This window comes from Mytilus californianus, unplaced genomic scaffold (assembly GCF_021869535.1).
Source record: "Mytilus californianus isolate M0D057914Y unplaced genomic scaffold, xbMytCali1.0.p SCAF_1, whole genome shotgun sequence".
In the NCBI taxonomy this organism is placed as follows: domain Eukaryota; kingdom Metazoa; phylum Mollusca; class Bivalvia; order Mytilida; family Mytilidae; genus Mytilus; species Mytilus californianus.
Genome location: NW_026262581.1, coordinates 34,880,577 through 34,897,339, shown reverse-complemented (window position 1 = coordinate 34,897,339; position 16,763 = coordinate 34,880,577). Strand labels below are relative to the sequence as shown.

Below are 16,763 nucleotides of genomic sequence, written 5' to 3'. Positions count from 1 at the left end.
CTCTGCTGAACAGGAGCAATAATGTGACGACGACGTTGTCAATGGAAACCTTCAGTTCTATTGTTCGGTGTAGGTACATTATTTGCAGTGCAGAAACGTCCCGTTTGTCTGATGATTAATGTAGCTGTGATGTCTAAATATTTCTTCAACTTCTGGGTCAATGTACTTTCAAACTTCAATACAAACACTGGGGTCATGGACCTTGTTTTTGCGTTAAAATACGTTGAAATTAACAAAATCACAGTTTTTCTATATGGGTTACTAGTAAATATATAGTGGAAACGTAATTTTTCCTCATTCGGGAAACATTAAAGGATATAATTGGTTAAAATTCAATTAGAGAAATGCTTTTTATAAATACTTCCGAAATACCAAACTAAAATAGGGGGGGGAGGGGTGGGGCACGGGGATTGTTTTCTTGAAAAATCACATAACACAAATTGACCTATCAAATTCAATATAATTATCTGCCCTTGATGTTAAAAGATTTTTTCTGAAAAATTAAATACACTCAACGACTACTATTTTTCCATAGTTTAATCTTTAAATTTCAAGTTTTAGATGTGTCTGTGTATATTGAATGACACTTGGTAAGATATTTAGAAAAAAATCATTTTTGCAACATGCACAAAAGATATGCTCAGAAAAAGAAACCCGAATTACTTTAATATATTTTTCTACAATTAACGAAAAACAATGGTCAGTGATGAATAAAATTAGAAATTGTCATATTCTACTATTATACAGATATTATTGAAAATGCGGGTTTATATTGTACTATTAAAAAAAATGGAGAAAGACCTTAAGATATCAGATGTATTGATCTTAACAGTCCAGCGAGTAAGCAGCATACCATTATAGTAATTCTAGTAACGAAAACAAAAGTTAATGTGCAACATGCTTTGTGCGATGTGTATAGTATTGTCAACTTGCGAGGTAGCTTCCAAGATGAACGTCTGCAATATGACATATTATTTCAATCCAGACATAATATACTGACTTCGAGTTGTATAGTTATTAAATGCTTCGTGCTTGGCTTAAAAGGAGCAGATAGTCGTTATCAATTTTGCTTTCTCGGCGGTATAACGGAATTTACGACTTCCAAAATGTTTTTCATGTATGTTCTTTTCAGGTGATTTGTTGCAAGTGAAGATTGCTTTCCATTCAGATTTTTTATTATTTCACATCGTAACGAAGGTTCGCCCCGATAAAAACTGCCGTTTTACCAATTGAAAATTGGAAATGGATGAGGAAAATAAGTTGATATTTTAAGGTGTATTTCCCCTCCTAAAATGCTGACAATTCAGTGTTATCTGTAAGTTGGAAATGCCTAGACTTATTAGTTTATTACAAAGACTTAACAGTTGCAGATGAAATCAATTTTGAAGACTCACTATGCTTTGTCAGTTTATTTTTGTGTTAGAGGTCTTTTTTTAATATAATCTTTTACACTTCTGATTATGCCCAAAGTCCTAATGACAATCAAATCTCTCAGTTCTCTGTGTAATCTGGTTTCAAACAGTGCATATCTTGTAACTCAATAATTTAATATTTGTCTCTGGATTTTAAAAAACATAATATTCAATCAATAAGAGTTGGTGAAGATATGATATTCAAAACCCCTATCATTATTATTCATATATTGAGTTATCACTTCACTAGCACTAAAGACTTAAGAAAAACAAATATAGGTACTGCATATTTGCTTAATGATTAAATACCAAGTTATACGGTTCAGTAAGGTTGTCCTTGAGGGGTGACTTGAGGGGTGACTTGTCGTGTATCTTTAAGTTTAGCCCTATATTAAAATAATATGATGATTATTTGTTTTAACAAATATCTCAAGAATTGCTCAGATAGCAAACAAACATAAAGGGAATGTAAAACGTAAGCTGCTTTGGTTTTAATACAACATATTGCGAAAAAGAACTGCTTAGATGGTAAAAAAAACCCATTCTAACCAAACAAAGATAAAGAGTATGTAGTAACGTAAGCTACAACTTACTGCGAAAGCAAATTATTAGGAATACCCTATCAAGGCTGAGTTATAACAACCCTAGCAAACGATTTCAAAACATATTTTGCTTGTGTGCTTTGTCTATATGCCATTTTGTTTTCTTTGTTGACATATTTGTTTGTTTTATAGTGATTAAGATTATAGCACAATGTTGTCTGCTGTACCTCTATTTTTGACATTTTTACCTATTATGTCTGTTTGTTTTGTTCACACATTGTTGTCAATATAATGGAATTTTATGCGACTGTCATACAAGTGAGAGGTTTAGCTAGCTATACAATCAGGTTTAATCCACCATTTTCTACACAAGGAAATGCCTGTACCAAGTCAGGAATATGACAGTTGTTTTCATTTCGTTTGATGTGTTTGAGCTTTTGATTTTGCCATTTGATAAGGGACTTTCCGATCTGAATTTTCCTTGGAGTTGTTATTTTACTATTTATTCTCTATTTATAGCACTTGGTTTTGTAAATATGTTGTTGGCCTTGCAGACTCTACTTTGAGGAACTCAAACGACTTTTGTTGTGTTCACCGTATTATCACAAACCTTCCATTACTGCTTTATACCAATTATATTTATAAAACTGGTCATTTTGACAACCAGACAAAAGGTTGAAAAAGTAATTTTTAGTATGAATAATGCTTTTAGCAAAAAAGTCAAATTATCTAGTCCAAGTTTGGTTCAAATAATCAGTGTTTTAGAATAGAAAAAGATAGACAAGTAAAAAATTGGCACTGTCAACTGACGCTTCACATTTTTATTTCAAGGCTTCAGATACACGTATGCTTAAAGGGACAAAGTAACATGTACTATTACTGCTCTTGTTTCACCATTAATGTGTTGCAATTTTTAGTGGGATACCATCCTGAAACCAACTTAAATCAAATTTTCTTTTGGCGACAGTGATATTGATCGTGACCTGTTGACCCCAAAAATTATACGCTTCTTTGTCGTCCATCTGTATGAGTTTCATTCCATTCAAACAAGATAAACTAAAGTTAAAAAATGTTTCCATTTTTTTTCTGCTTTTATCTGTTATCTCATCATCTGACCTATTCAAAAAAACTGAAAGGCTTCTTCCCCTTCCCTATATCTTCCAACTGTATAAGATTCATCCCAATCAAGCAAGGAGAAATTCAAGTTGAACCATTTTCCAAAATTTTACAATTTTTTTTAGTAACAGTGACCCCCAAATCAATCAGATTTTCACTCTTTCCAATATCATCCATCTGTACAAGTTCCTTCTCAATCAAGTAAGCGAAACTCCAGTAACAATCTGGAAACCATTTTCCCCCTTTTTCTAGTTGCAGTTACCTTGACTTTTGACCCTAGAATCAATAGACTTCTTACCCTTCCCTATATCTTCCATCTGTATAGGTTTAATTCGAATCAAGCAAGGGGTACTCACGCAAGTTATCTTACAACAGTTACCTTGACTTTTGACCCTAGAATCAATAGACTTCTTACCCGTCCCTATATCTTCCATCTGTATAAGTTTAATTCCAATCAAGCAAGGGATACTCACTCAAGTTATCTTACAACAGTTTCAAGTGAATAACTTTTAAGAATAGGTTTATTCAAATGATTAATAAGTCAACATGGATTGCATCTAAATTTATGGGCTCTATAAACAACATGACAGTAAATAATGATGCAATCAACTACATTTTGTACTAATCATTTGAGCTATATATTTAAGCACTTTTTTGTGGTAAATTTTAATTACATGAGGAGGTAGACTTTTACACTCACTGGTATGTTTGTGTCAACCATTTCCATACATTTTTTTTCAGGGCCCTTGGTGGCCGAGTGGTCCGAGTAGTCAAATACAGAACTACTAGCCTGTCAACACTAAGGTTGTGAGTTAGAATCCAGCATGTGGCAGTAGAGCTCTACACCAATCTTAATTGACTAGGATTGTTAGTTTTCCTACCAAAGGTCGTGGTTCTCTCAGGCTTCCTCCACCAATAAAAACTGACCGCCATGAACTAGCACAATAGTGCTGAAAGTGGCATTAAATACCAAACAATCAAAAATCAATCCATACATATATACTAAGAATTTAAGACTATCTGTATGTATTGTTGAACAGACTGCTGTGGATTTATTGTTATTTTTGGAATACCAATTTTCTTGGATTTTATTGGTAGAAATGAAACACAAATTAATAGTTCAAATTTTCAATAGGCTTGTTCACAGACTTTAGCTGAACCATGACACCAAATATCCACAAAAATGCAAATTTTCCTTATCCACGAAAATTGGTACCAATGAAAATGGCTGAATCCATTGAATGAGAAATGCATTACTGATTTCAAGAGTTAGCTCCCTTAACCAAAGTCTGTCCCATTAAATTCCTGATGTACAAATGTTCCTTAGCTGGTCTGGATGTCCTTTTTGGTACAATTTTGGGCTAAATAAACCTTATTGTTCTGATTTTTTTTATATTTTGTTTCAAGTACATACCACTGATAATAAAATTGAGAATGGAAAAGGGGAATGTGTCAAAGAGACAACAACCCGACCATAGAGCAGACAACAGCCGAAGGCCACCAACAATTTTTGAAATGTGCCTATGGTGAAACAAACTATTTTTAGTATATTCTAATTTTGTATTGTTGTCACAATTATTTGAGGAAACTGGAGTGACACTCATTGAAAGTGGTACACCACATTCTTAAATAGCAGTTATTATTGGATCACACTATACCTTGAGCATTTGTGCCATTCTGCTAAATAACCAGACCAACTATGAGACTGAATGTCTTTGTGGTAATAGGTCTGATCATGATCTGTGCAAGAATCTAGATCACATAGCTCATCAAATTAGTATGATTTTTTTAATCAGAATTTAACCTATCAAATGGGATGTTTTTATTCATCATGTTCATACATAAATGTGAGGGATGAATATCCTTTTTTTTTAAATTTTCAACAGTGTTATGTGTATAGACGTATTTACACTTGTATGCAAATTTGTCCGCCATTACGTAAAATCAAACAGGTTCCCGTAAACTTTGACATCATAATTCAAAACATTTGACGTCACAATTAAAAAGTGATTGTTGCCTGACGTCAAAAGGTGATTCGGAGTAGATCTAAGGTCATTCGAAGGCAAAATATAGCTAAATACCAAAAGTGTAAATATGTTTATTAAACAATATGTACTGGAATCCCATAAATTAACTTCACATTTTTGTCCATTGTTGAAGATTCACAATTCTGAATTTACAGTATTTTGTCAAATAAATAATTGAAGCCAACTTATTGTGTAAATAGTATAACATAACAGTAAATATCTAATTCATATTTTATTCTGATTTTGTATACAAAACATTAACAGATACAATATATAAAACAATGAGTATACAATCTTTTAAACATGCTAAAAAAAAGTTACTGAGTAAATATATTTTATTTAAAATAATGTACTCTAGAACCAAGTATCAAGGATGACTTAGGCCAAAATATATCATAATAGATAAGGATTTTCCTACTTACTATTTTTTTTTAATGTGTAGTTTTTATTGGCTTTTTTGTTAACGAATTGTGACAAAATTGCTGGTGGTCCCCACATACTCATGGTATCACATTTGAGCAAAATAGAAAAAAGTCTCTTATTTTCTAAAGTAAGAAACTATAAACATACATATTTTTATTTGGCCTTGTGCACAGAAAAAGCCACAGATCTCTAATTAAATGTATACATATTCATTTGTAGGCCAGTAATATGAGATAAATAGCTGATTAAAATGAGCAAAAAAAAATCAAAGATTATTTCAATTAGGGGGTAGGTAGAAAATAAAAGCTGAATTTAAGCAGTTTCATGATGAACATAAATAACAAAAAATGTCCTTTGGGTGAAATGAAAAAAAAATATATTATTATTAATTATTATGACATTTAATTTTCCCAGATTCTATAATGATATTATGACAAACTATAAATTAATATGTTTCATAAGGTTTGCTGATTACCGTGTCCCAGTGTTTATTGAACCATTAAAATTGATGGTCATCCTTTCTTGAATGAAAACATATTATATAAATATCTCAAAGCTGAGTTGGTGAAAGAGCAGATTGTTACCTCAAAAAAAATTGCAATTGTATTTAAACATGAGAATAACCTGGTTGAACATGCTGAAACATCAATTGTCTAAAAATTAAATCGGAACTTTTTTGTTTGATATAAGATACCAGGCTAATCAGTTTGTACACCAGACATGCGTTTCCTCTACAAAAGTCCCATCAGTGACGCTCGATTGAAAAAAAAGTTAAAAGGCAAAATAAAGTTTGAAGTTAAGGAGCTTTTACTTAGTGCCCAAAAATCAAAAAATTTGTAAGGGTTCCGCGGAACCCAGTGTCTCGCCTACTTTTTCTGTTAATCGCAGGCTCGACAAAAATGAGGAAGTAAATCAATAAAAATATTCCTCTTGATACTATCTTTTGATTGTAAGAAGCTTCTGTCCAAGTTTGGTAAAAATCCAGGATAGTTTATGAATCTAATAAATGTTTAAAAACTTTAACTGCAGACTGAATGTAATGTTAACTGGAAGAAAACAAAATTTCCTTCTAGATACTAGCATTTGATCATAAACAAACTTCTGTCCAAGTTTCGTACAAATCCAAAATAGTATAAGAAAGTCATTAAAATTTTAAAAACTTTAACCGCAGAGTGAATATGTTGTTTCCTGGCAGAAAATCAAAGTCCATTTTAAAGTAAAATACAGAAAAAATGGATTTATTTTTTTACAAAATTTACTTCTAGATACAAGCTTTTGATCATAAACAAACTTCTGTCCAAGTTTCGTACAAATCCAAAATAGTATAAGAAAGTTATTAAAATTTTAAAAACTTTAACCACAGAGTTAATGTGTTGTTTCCTGGCAGAAAATCTAAGTCCATTTAAAAGTAAAATACGGAAAAAATAGATTTATTTTTTTACAATATTTACTTCTAGATACTATCTTATGATCATAAACAAGCTTCTGTCCAAGTTTGGTACAAACCCAGGATAGTTTAAGAAAGTTATTAAAATTTAAAAAACTTTAACCACAGAGTGAATGTAATATTTCCCAGCAGAAAAACTAAGTCCATTTATAAGTAAAATACGGAAAAAATGGAATTTTATTTTTACAAAATTTACTTCTGGATACTATCTTATGATCATAAATAAGCTTCTGTCCAAGTTTGGTAGAAATCCAGGATAGTTTAAAAATGTTATTAAAATTTCAAAAACTCTAACCACAGAGTGAATATTTGTGGACGCTGCCGACGGAATGTAGGATCACTATGTCTCGCTTTTTCGACTAAAGTCGAAGGCTCGACAAAAAGGTTTTGCCAAATACAGTACCAAAACTTTTCCGAGAAATATTCATCATTATGATTTTAATCCCTTACATGTACAAATAATTGCATCTTTGTTCATTAATTGAAGTAATAAAACATTGACTAATACAAAATAAAATGGATATAAGCATGATAAGAAACAATATTTTTAAACAAAAGTTAAATCTGTCTAAAAATTATTCACCACCAAAAGCATATTCTCAAAGTAATTGAAGCATGAGTTAGCAATGGTGAAGATCCACCTTCTTTTGCAATGGTAAGTGGAGTTAAGATTGAAAAGGCCACATCTGATTCTGCACCTCTATGTATTATGTTAAAATAAAATAATATTTGTCTTACCAAAATCACACAATTAAATACAGTTTACAAAAAAACTTCATATAGGCAATGCCACACATTATGCAATTACAAACACATTTAAAAAGTTACAATTGCCAAATGTTAGGTACATTAATAATTAATAAATATAAATTTAAATAATATAGATCTCAAAATATATATCAATAATATGAAAACATGTACAAATGTATTACAATGTAATGATTTACATTTTTTTGTAAACATACATGTAGACCACAAAAATTCTAATAGGGTCCACAGCCACAAAAAAAAACAATTTGAATGAAACCACTGAATTGGTCACAATAATGATCAGTAATTACAAAAATGTATGGTAATCTACGACAAATCATAAACAAGTTCCACATGCATGACATGTTGTTGAGAAAAAAAAAAATAAAAACAAGACTTTGATTACTAAGTTCTGATTATTAAAAGATTATCAATTATGTATATATATTTCCAAAAGCCATTAAGATATATGACTATTCAGAGAATTTGAGATTTTGCCAGGGGATATTATTTTTGCACAAATTTGTTTGGCCTAAATGTTAACCCATCAAAGAGTATCCAATACTAGGTTGTTGGTAATAGGTTTACTGAATGGACATGTCCGAATTGTAAGGGTGTACATTTGCATGCCAGTATTGTACATAAATATCCTATACATTGTATATCATGCTTATAGTTTGTTAGAATATGTAATACAAGGAAAAATAAGTATAATCTATTATCTAGGTCCATCCATTAGTTCAAATACATGCATATGTCATGTATGTATCAAGCATATGTCTAGTCATAAATATATTTTAATGTTAAATGCCTGTTTTCCTTCTGAATCCTTTTTACAAAATACAAAAGTAAAGTTCAAATATTGGAAATTAGAGATAATTCATAACACATTATGATAAAAACAATTTAGTTAGGACCTGATTATAAATACATAGTACTATCACTATAGATGTAGAACTATCATGACTATATACCTGTCCTTACATTTGTATATCGAGAAATTTTCCTGTTTGTCTAATCTTCCATAGAAGGTAAATTACCCCATTATTTTAGAGTTCTCTGGTGGTCCTGTGTTTGCAGTAAAAAACAATTCTATTTCCACAGATTAAAATTAATAAGATTTTCACAATAGTCATATAATTGTTGTGCAAATCTTCCATATCAAATATTTATATACATTGTAATTAAGATCTATACTAAATACCAGAAAGCCTAATTTAAAAAAAGAATAGAAGTCAAACCATTACAAACTTTAAGTTGTTTATCAAGAACACCAGTTTTCGAGAGCACTGCAATTTATCTTTAGCATACACTTCACTGTCCTTTCAAATGCTTTGTACATACATGTACAAAGCTGTCAAATGTGAACGATGAACACAGGAAATATTAAGCTGCTCCTTCTAAGGCTAAAACCATTAGAACAAAATGGCAGGAAAATTTCCCAATATAGTAACATGTACATTGTATGACAAGATATTTCACATTTTTCTTTATAATTTTTATGAATGAAACTCATAAGGTAGACCAAGGTGTAATTTTATGATAAATTTGAACTTTCAATCTGTGAATACCAAACAAGACTAAATGAACAATTGGGACAGCAATTATTGCTACACCAACGACCACACCAATTGTAATTGCAGGTCGTCTCCAATCCAATACATGTGGATATATTGGACTGTGATTACCCACACCATAAAATATGGCAGTAAATATGATATAAATCAGGCCATAAATTATTGCATATACTGCATGTAATAATCTAACTGGTACTGCGTTGATAAGAAGATCTACGAAAACGATCACAGAATTTATGCCATGTAGCTGTAAGTTTATCATGTCAATTCCTTTACTGTGGTCAAATTGTGGCCACAAAAATGCAAAAAACATGAATGTCACCATGACAGAAGCTGTAGTAGCAATGGTATAAAAAATCCATGTCAGTTTAAAGTACCATGGCAAGGAATACAATTTAACAATAGCATCTTCTGTCTCCTCTGAATTACGATCTTCATCCCAAAAAGTTGGAGTCAAGGTCAATTCATTGAACAATGCACGATGTCCTTCAGCATGGGGTCTAGAGAGCATATTTGAAGTCCTAAACTTAATGCAGTAATGAAATAATGCAAACAAAAAATGTAGAGTCAAATATAAACAAAGCATTAGGTAGGTCCAGTTTGTCAGATAGACAGGAAAGGAATATTCAATGAACATATGACTGCTACCATTTGACATATTCTGCCATCTCATATTCTCCATCATAGTACCTGTTTCAATTATCCAGTAATCTGCATAGGCTGCAAGTGCTAGTCGATAGATTAGATAAATCAAGGGAGGTAATCGCCACTGAAATAATAAACAAAACTTAAGTTAGAATAAAGTTTCAATATACATTTCTAAAATACATATTTTGTGTTTAAAAATATAATATCCATTTAACAGCAAAGCTGGCAAACATTTGTAGATATTTGAATCTGAAGAAGGATGTGGGTTCTAATAAATGGGGGTTGCTGAAGCCAATCAACTCCTGTTCATGTAAATGTACAAGGAGGATTCATTTATTTTTGTGGGTAACAATTACCGTGGATTGAGGGAAATTTGTATTTTTGTGAATCTTTGACTTCATTGTTTTGCAGACAAACCTTTAAAAAATTTTGCTTTGTTGTACATTTAAATTTGTGGTTCACATTTACCTAAGAAATCCATGAAATTTGATATCCCATGAATAATCCACAGTATTACAAAAAATGTGCTAGTTTATAAATAGTAAAATTGAAATAAACAACTGCGCATCTGCATGATCTGTATGCATAAGTATGATAAGACATCTGTCACAACTATTTTTATTGGTTGATTATATTCTATAGTAAAATTTACTCATCATTTGACTTAAAAACTTACCTAAGCTTTAATATATCAAAATATGAGAAATCACTTCTCACAAAAATTAGAACAAGTGCTAATTCACTTGCCGCAAAAATTTGTATCGTGTAACCCTTTTTTTGTAGTGAATTATTGTGACGCAAAACAATCCTTTAGAAATACAATATGAATTTAAAAGCTTTTGATTTGATTTTAAACATATTTTATTCATAAAGATATGAAAAGGATTGAGCAACAGGCACAGCCTATAAAAGTTCTCTCCATATTACATGTACAAGGTATAAATCAAATATTAACAACTGTATTTAAAATAATACAATATAGTGGAAAGTGCAAGCTTTTGACAGTCAGGCTAGGTGTTTAATTATGTAAACTATTTATAAATCATCATAAAATAAAATATAATCAATTTACACACAGGTATATAAAACACACTGATCATGTTGATATCACAGTCCATTTATAGAGTTAAAATTCAATTTAAGAGTTCAAATTAAGTAAATCAAGAGAGTATTCTCCTTTTCCTTTGAGCCTTCCAGTGCCGGACAGCTTTAGATATGTCCATATCTTGTACATCTGCTCCGTCTAAAGATATATATTGTATTATTAAGCAGTTTGTAATTTTTGGAATACAACTTTTTTAAACAAAAGAATTAAAACGAACAGCTGACCAATTTCCACAGTTTGACATTTCGAGATCGTTTCCGTGCGTATTTGTCCCAACCTTTTCTATGGCAGGTAGAAACCTGACAAATTCTTCAAAGTAAAGTCCAACAAAATTATTTACTATTTGTGTTTCAATCTTTTCCCTTAAATCTAACCCTGAAATCTGGAAAAAGTATCCAAGAAATTTATTTATCTATTCGATGATAATCAATGCAATAATTTACAGGTAAACATGGTAAAGGATAGACTGGAGTCATCGATAATTGCGTAATATGGTGTACTGTTATATCGATTTTCTTCTCAGCGGCAATCTTAAAACTTTATAAAAGTTATCGACAGTTCGTTATTAAATATCAAATATATGCAGGATTCTTTTGTAAGGCATTGCGTGCCAATGTAGGCGCTGCAGGAACAACGAAAATATTTGGAAGGTGCTGCAAGACCGCAGCGTCATATCTGCCTGGGGAGAGCACTGCAGGACAAAGAGGTAGATCCTGTAATATGGGTCCATCTACGACAGGATGACATGGCCATGGGGAATTATAGTTATCTCGTACCATTGTAAACTCGTACCAATGTCAACTCGTACCACTAAAAAAAAACTCGTACCAATGCAAACTCGTACCACTGCTAACTCGTACCACGGTAAATTCATACCATTGTAAACTCGTACCAACTTATTTAAATGCATTCAAATGGTGTTTAATGATGAATATATACTTTAATTTCCCTCAATACCTCGTAAATCTGTAAAGTGTATATAATTTGAAATTACAATGACCAATTTGTAGCTAATTTTCCTTGTCTAATTAGATAGAGAAAACCGTGGCAGATTGGCTTTGTTGTCTCCCTTGAGTAGACTCTTTTTTTAAACTTTTACTGACAACTATTTGATTTAATTTTTAATCATTCCAAATCAGTATCATTGAATAGATTTGTGTATTTTTCTTTTGTTTCTAAAAGGAATTTTTATTTAACGAAAGAATTTATTTATTGTGTTTTAAATAAACTCATCATAGATACCAGGATTAAATTTTGTATTTACGCCAGACGCGCGTTTCGTCTACAAAAGACTCATCAGTGACGCTCGAATCCAAACAAGTTAAAAAAGCCAAATAAAGCACGAAGTTGAAGAGCATTGAGGACCAAAATTCCTAAAAGTTTTGCCAAATACAGCTAAGGTGATTCTATTCCTGAGCTAGAAAAGCCTTAGTATTTCAAAATTGCAAAAGTTTTGTAAACAGTTAATTTATAAATATGACCATATCAATGATAATTCATGTCAGCACAGAAGTGCTGACTACTGGGCTGGTGATACCAAAACAAAATCATAAAACATTCGTATTTTTTAATATATTTTTAATGGTACGAGTTTGCAGTGGTACGAGTTCTGATTGGTACGACTTCCCAGTGGTACGAGTTTACGTTGGTACGAGTTAACTTTTTTGGTACGAGTTTACGTGGTACGAGTTTACAATGGTACGAGTTAACTTGCTTCCGCCATGGGTATGTCACAATGTCAATGGACATGTAACTTTGTTGGATGGGAGAAGAACATATCACTTACAACAGGTCACTTAGAGACCTTTTAGAGTTGTTTGAATCCTTTAATACACTCTGAGTGTGGCACTCTACCAAAACAGACCAAGATGTATAATTCTCATTTTATATGATGATCTTCCCCAACCTGTCATGGCTGTACATGTTCAAGCGACTTAATGATATTGTCATTTTATGAAATACATTAAAATTGACGGAAATAGTTGTTAAAATCAATGTGCATATAAATACCTGAGAATATACAAATCTGCCAGGATGAACATCCCCAAACCCTAATTTCTTAAAACAAAATTCTGCTTTCAAAATTTTAAGAACCATTTTATCTGTTTATTATCTCCCCTGTTACTTATAATCTCTACTTTCATATTTAAGATAATATTTATGCAGAATTTCAATTATTCGATTGTTTATTTCTAAATTAAAAAATAATAGATAATTTTTAATCTTGATATTAAGAACAAAAAAAAATAGCTTTGTTTAAAGAGTAAGTTCTCCAACAAAAACAAAGATGGCGACCCATAGTTACGGAAATTGTGTGGAAAACTGGGTTCAGCTAATAATTTAGGCCTTTTCTTTTAGAAATGTTTATCGATTGCAACGACATCATGTGCAGATGGGGAAACATAAAAAGATAAAACATGAACAGAACAATTTTTTCCCGAAGATAAGCAGCGCTAGCAGAAAACTAGCTGCGAGAAGATTGGAAAGCTTAGATACGGGAGGGGTACCACATTTTATGTTACACACAAAAACTAGTGGAAGAGAACCGCTTGCCCCAATCCCTACAAATCAACCATTAAGCCTTAATGGCAGCAAAGGAGAATCTGTGACTTCTAATGATTCAGTGAGCAAGCGTACATTCGAACAACAGTCACCAAATCAAAGAGATAAAATATTCAAGGACAAAACTGATTCAGTTTCAAATCCAGATTCTAACACTATGTCTGGGAAAGCAGATGTTAATTTAGATGATAACGTTTTCACCTTTAAGCCTAAAGTTAGCATTGCTAGTGCCAAAATTGTAGAAAATCTTGGCACAGATTTTATGGCTAGACAGCAGCAACACTTAGAAAGGCAAAGACGTAATGTGAGTTTCTGCTTTTTGGATATTTATCTGGCCTTGAATTAAAGGTCTATTTACGTGTTCCTTTATATCTTTATTAGCGGTTGACAGAGTGGGTTGTACAGCTGGTGTTAAATGTACTCGTCTTCATTGCTACATGTATGTTGTGTATATATAAATTAGAAGATGTGGTATGAGACAACTCTCCATCCAAGTCACAAATAAGTTAACAATTATACATTTGTAGGTCAAAGTATTGCCTTCAACACGGAGCCTTGGCTATAGCTTATATGTTATCCTGGTCCACTCTTCTGCATATCTCTGTGTGACAGTGTCAATATTTATCTTGGTCTTTTCTACATGTATTCTTTTCAAGTTCTCACTGACAGCTCTGATTTATTATAGATAATATCCAGTGGTACAAACTTACATAGTTTCTACAGGTTGGAATATCGATTCTGGAAACAATACTTTACTAGACCTAGACTCCTAGTCAATAACTAGTCGCTAATCAGTACTTGATTTTTCAGATAGAGGCTAAATCATATTGATATTCATGAAATTCATTAAATGTGTGCACTAAAATAACTGACACAAATAAATTACAAATTACTTATTTATTGTCTTAATCACTAAACATCATAAAAAGAAGAAACTTTTAAGTCTATTTGAGTAAAGAGATGCTATTGATCAAAGTGTTTCATACAACATGTACAAGAGGTTTTGGAAGGGCTCTGTACCCTGCCCTTTTCCATTGTATCTTATAGCACCCTACCTTAATCATGTTAATTTATGATCTGTACTGTGATTCAATTTTAGTAACACTGGTTGATTTATTTCCCTTTGGATGCAATCATAATTTAGATTAATAGCTTGCATTTTTTTTTAATTTCATGATACAAATATGTTTGAACATTTTTAAGCGACTGAGTACAAATACTGTTGATTATTACATGGGGTTAAGTTAAGACAACCCTGACTGTACCTCTGAAAATTTTCAAATGTATATACAATTGAAGGGAAACAAGATGGTCTTTTTGAGTTATATTTTTATCAAGCAAGGAAGCATTGGATGTTACAATCAGCTGTCAGACTGTTTATATTTATATTTTCAATTAGTTAGTGACAATTTTACATATTCTGTGGGTCAAGGGATTAGGTGGGGTCTTACAACGGTTTCTGTCTGTTCTTGTCTTAATTGATAAAATAAAGGTAAAGAACAGTCATGCCAGCTGGCAGATCGTTTTGATTGCAAGGTCCATGTATACAACACATGATCAGCTGTCAGGTAATTTTCATGTTTATATTCTCCAACCAATTGCTTAATTAGGACACCAATAAAACACTTCTCCTGAAAGATAACTACTGTGGAATCATTATTATTCGTAGGATACCAATTTTCCTGGATTTCGTGGGTACAGGGGAACCACGAATTTAAAAGTTCAACGAACTCAAAATTTTCTATAAGAACATATGCAGACTTTGGCAAAATCACGAAATCAAATATCCACGAAATTGCAAGTTTACCTCAAACCACGAAAATTGGTAACCACGAAAATAAATGAATCCACAGTACTCATCTACAATGTTTTTCTAATTTTATTTAAGATCATTGCACACATACATGTACATGTACAATGTATATATATATATGCAGGACTCTAAAGTGTGATGGGGATGCTTAAATGCTATGGTTACGCGAAAGTGCGATGGTTTGATATGCTAAAGTGCGTTTTTCCGCAAAATTATCGACGTTAGCAACGTTAAACAACATTATGAGTTATGACGAGAATGTTTGTCCAGATTAAGGGTTTTTATTACACAAGAAGAGAAAGAAAAGATAAAAAAATCACAATCTGGAGCACTTTTGGTCGTTGCTGGAAGAGGTTATCTTAATTTGTAAAATTGTAAAAAGAAATTTAATCAAAACAGCTGGGGGTGCCAAAAAAAGTCTTCTTTTTTACTTTCTAATTGAATAATTCGATAAAAAAATATTACAATGTGGTATGTTATTTCTGTTAAATAATGAATATACGTCAACTAGACAGCAACCTAACGAACAGATGTGAAGTATCATCATATGATTGCCAATAAGACAACTCTCTATCCAAGACCTAATGTCATTAATGTATGCAACTTTAGGTTATAGTATAACTGTTAGCGCGGAGCATTGGCTTACATTGCATAGTATTCTATTAAGACCAAAAGGGCCTCAAAACAACCAGACTGAGTGTAAAATAATTCGAACAAGAAAAATAACAACCTGATTCAAAATCAAAACAATAGACGAACAGCAGATATGAAATATACCAACAAACGACTACCAATAGATTCCAGATATACTAACTACTGCAATGTAACCATTACACTTTTTGGGCAACTATCGTAATTTAAATAAAAATAAGAAGATGTAGCATGAACTATCCATCCAACCCCAAATGTCGTTCATGTATGCAACTAATAATCATACGGGCCTTCAACTTAAAGCCTTGGCCCTTGCCACATAACAAGCTATATGGGGTTAAACAATAATCAGTGTAAAACAATTCAAAAGAGAAAGATTACGGCTTCATATATAAATAAAAAAATGAACGAAAAAGTAATAGGAACTCAGCAATGAACGAAAACCATTGCCTGAACCACATTCCTGTTACACCATTGGACTTTAGCATATCATACCATCGCACTTTAGCATGTTATCTGATTACACTTAAAAAACAAACAACCATCACACTTTAGCATCTAACACCATCAGACCAATATAACGTATCTTGAATAAAATAAAGCATGTTTGAGAAAAGCTACTCAGAAGGAACTGTCTGATATATAAGAATGCATAACCAGTTATATATATATGCCAGTAGAGTAATAATT

General features: G+C 31.8%; 2 protein-coding genes across 5 annotated transcripts in view; one reads left to right on the top strand and one right to left on the bottom strand.

Annotated features, from left to right (window-relative positions):
- Positions 1-5,152: 5,152 nt before the first annotated feature.
- Positions 5,153-13,163, bottom strand: LOC127719637 (protein rolling stone-like). Its single transcript, XM_052225865.1, has 2 exons — positions 13,058-13,163; positions 5,153-10,063 (listed from the first exon to the last, which is right to left on the bottom strand). The coding sequence occupies exons 1-2, from the start codon at positions 13,142-13,144 to the stop codon at positions 9,230-9,232; spliced, it is 921 nt and encodes a 306-aa protein (XP_052081825.1). The 5' UTR covers positions 13,145-13,163; the 3' UTR covers positions 5,153-9,229.
- Positions 13,164-13,329: 166 nt separating this feature from the next.
- LOC127719571 (tubulin glycylase 3C-like) overlaps positions 13,330-16,763 on the top strand; it is a 58,978-nt gene continuing 55,544 nt past the window's right edge. For all 4 annotated transcript variants that reach the window (XM_052225816.1, XM_052225807.1, XM_052225801.1 and 1 more), the window contains exon 1: positions 13,330-13,913. In XM_052225816.1, coding sequence (XP_052081776.1) covers positions 13,440-13,913 — 474 coding nt within the window. In that variant the 5' untranslated portion in view covers positions 13,330-13,439. The remainder of the gene's footprint in view (positions 13,914-16,763) is intronic.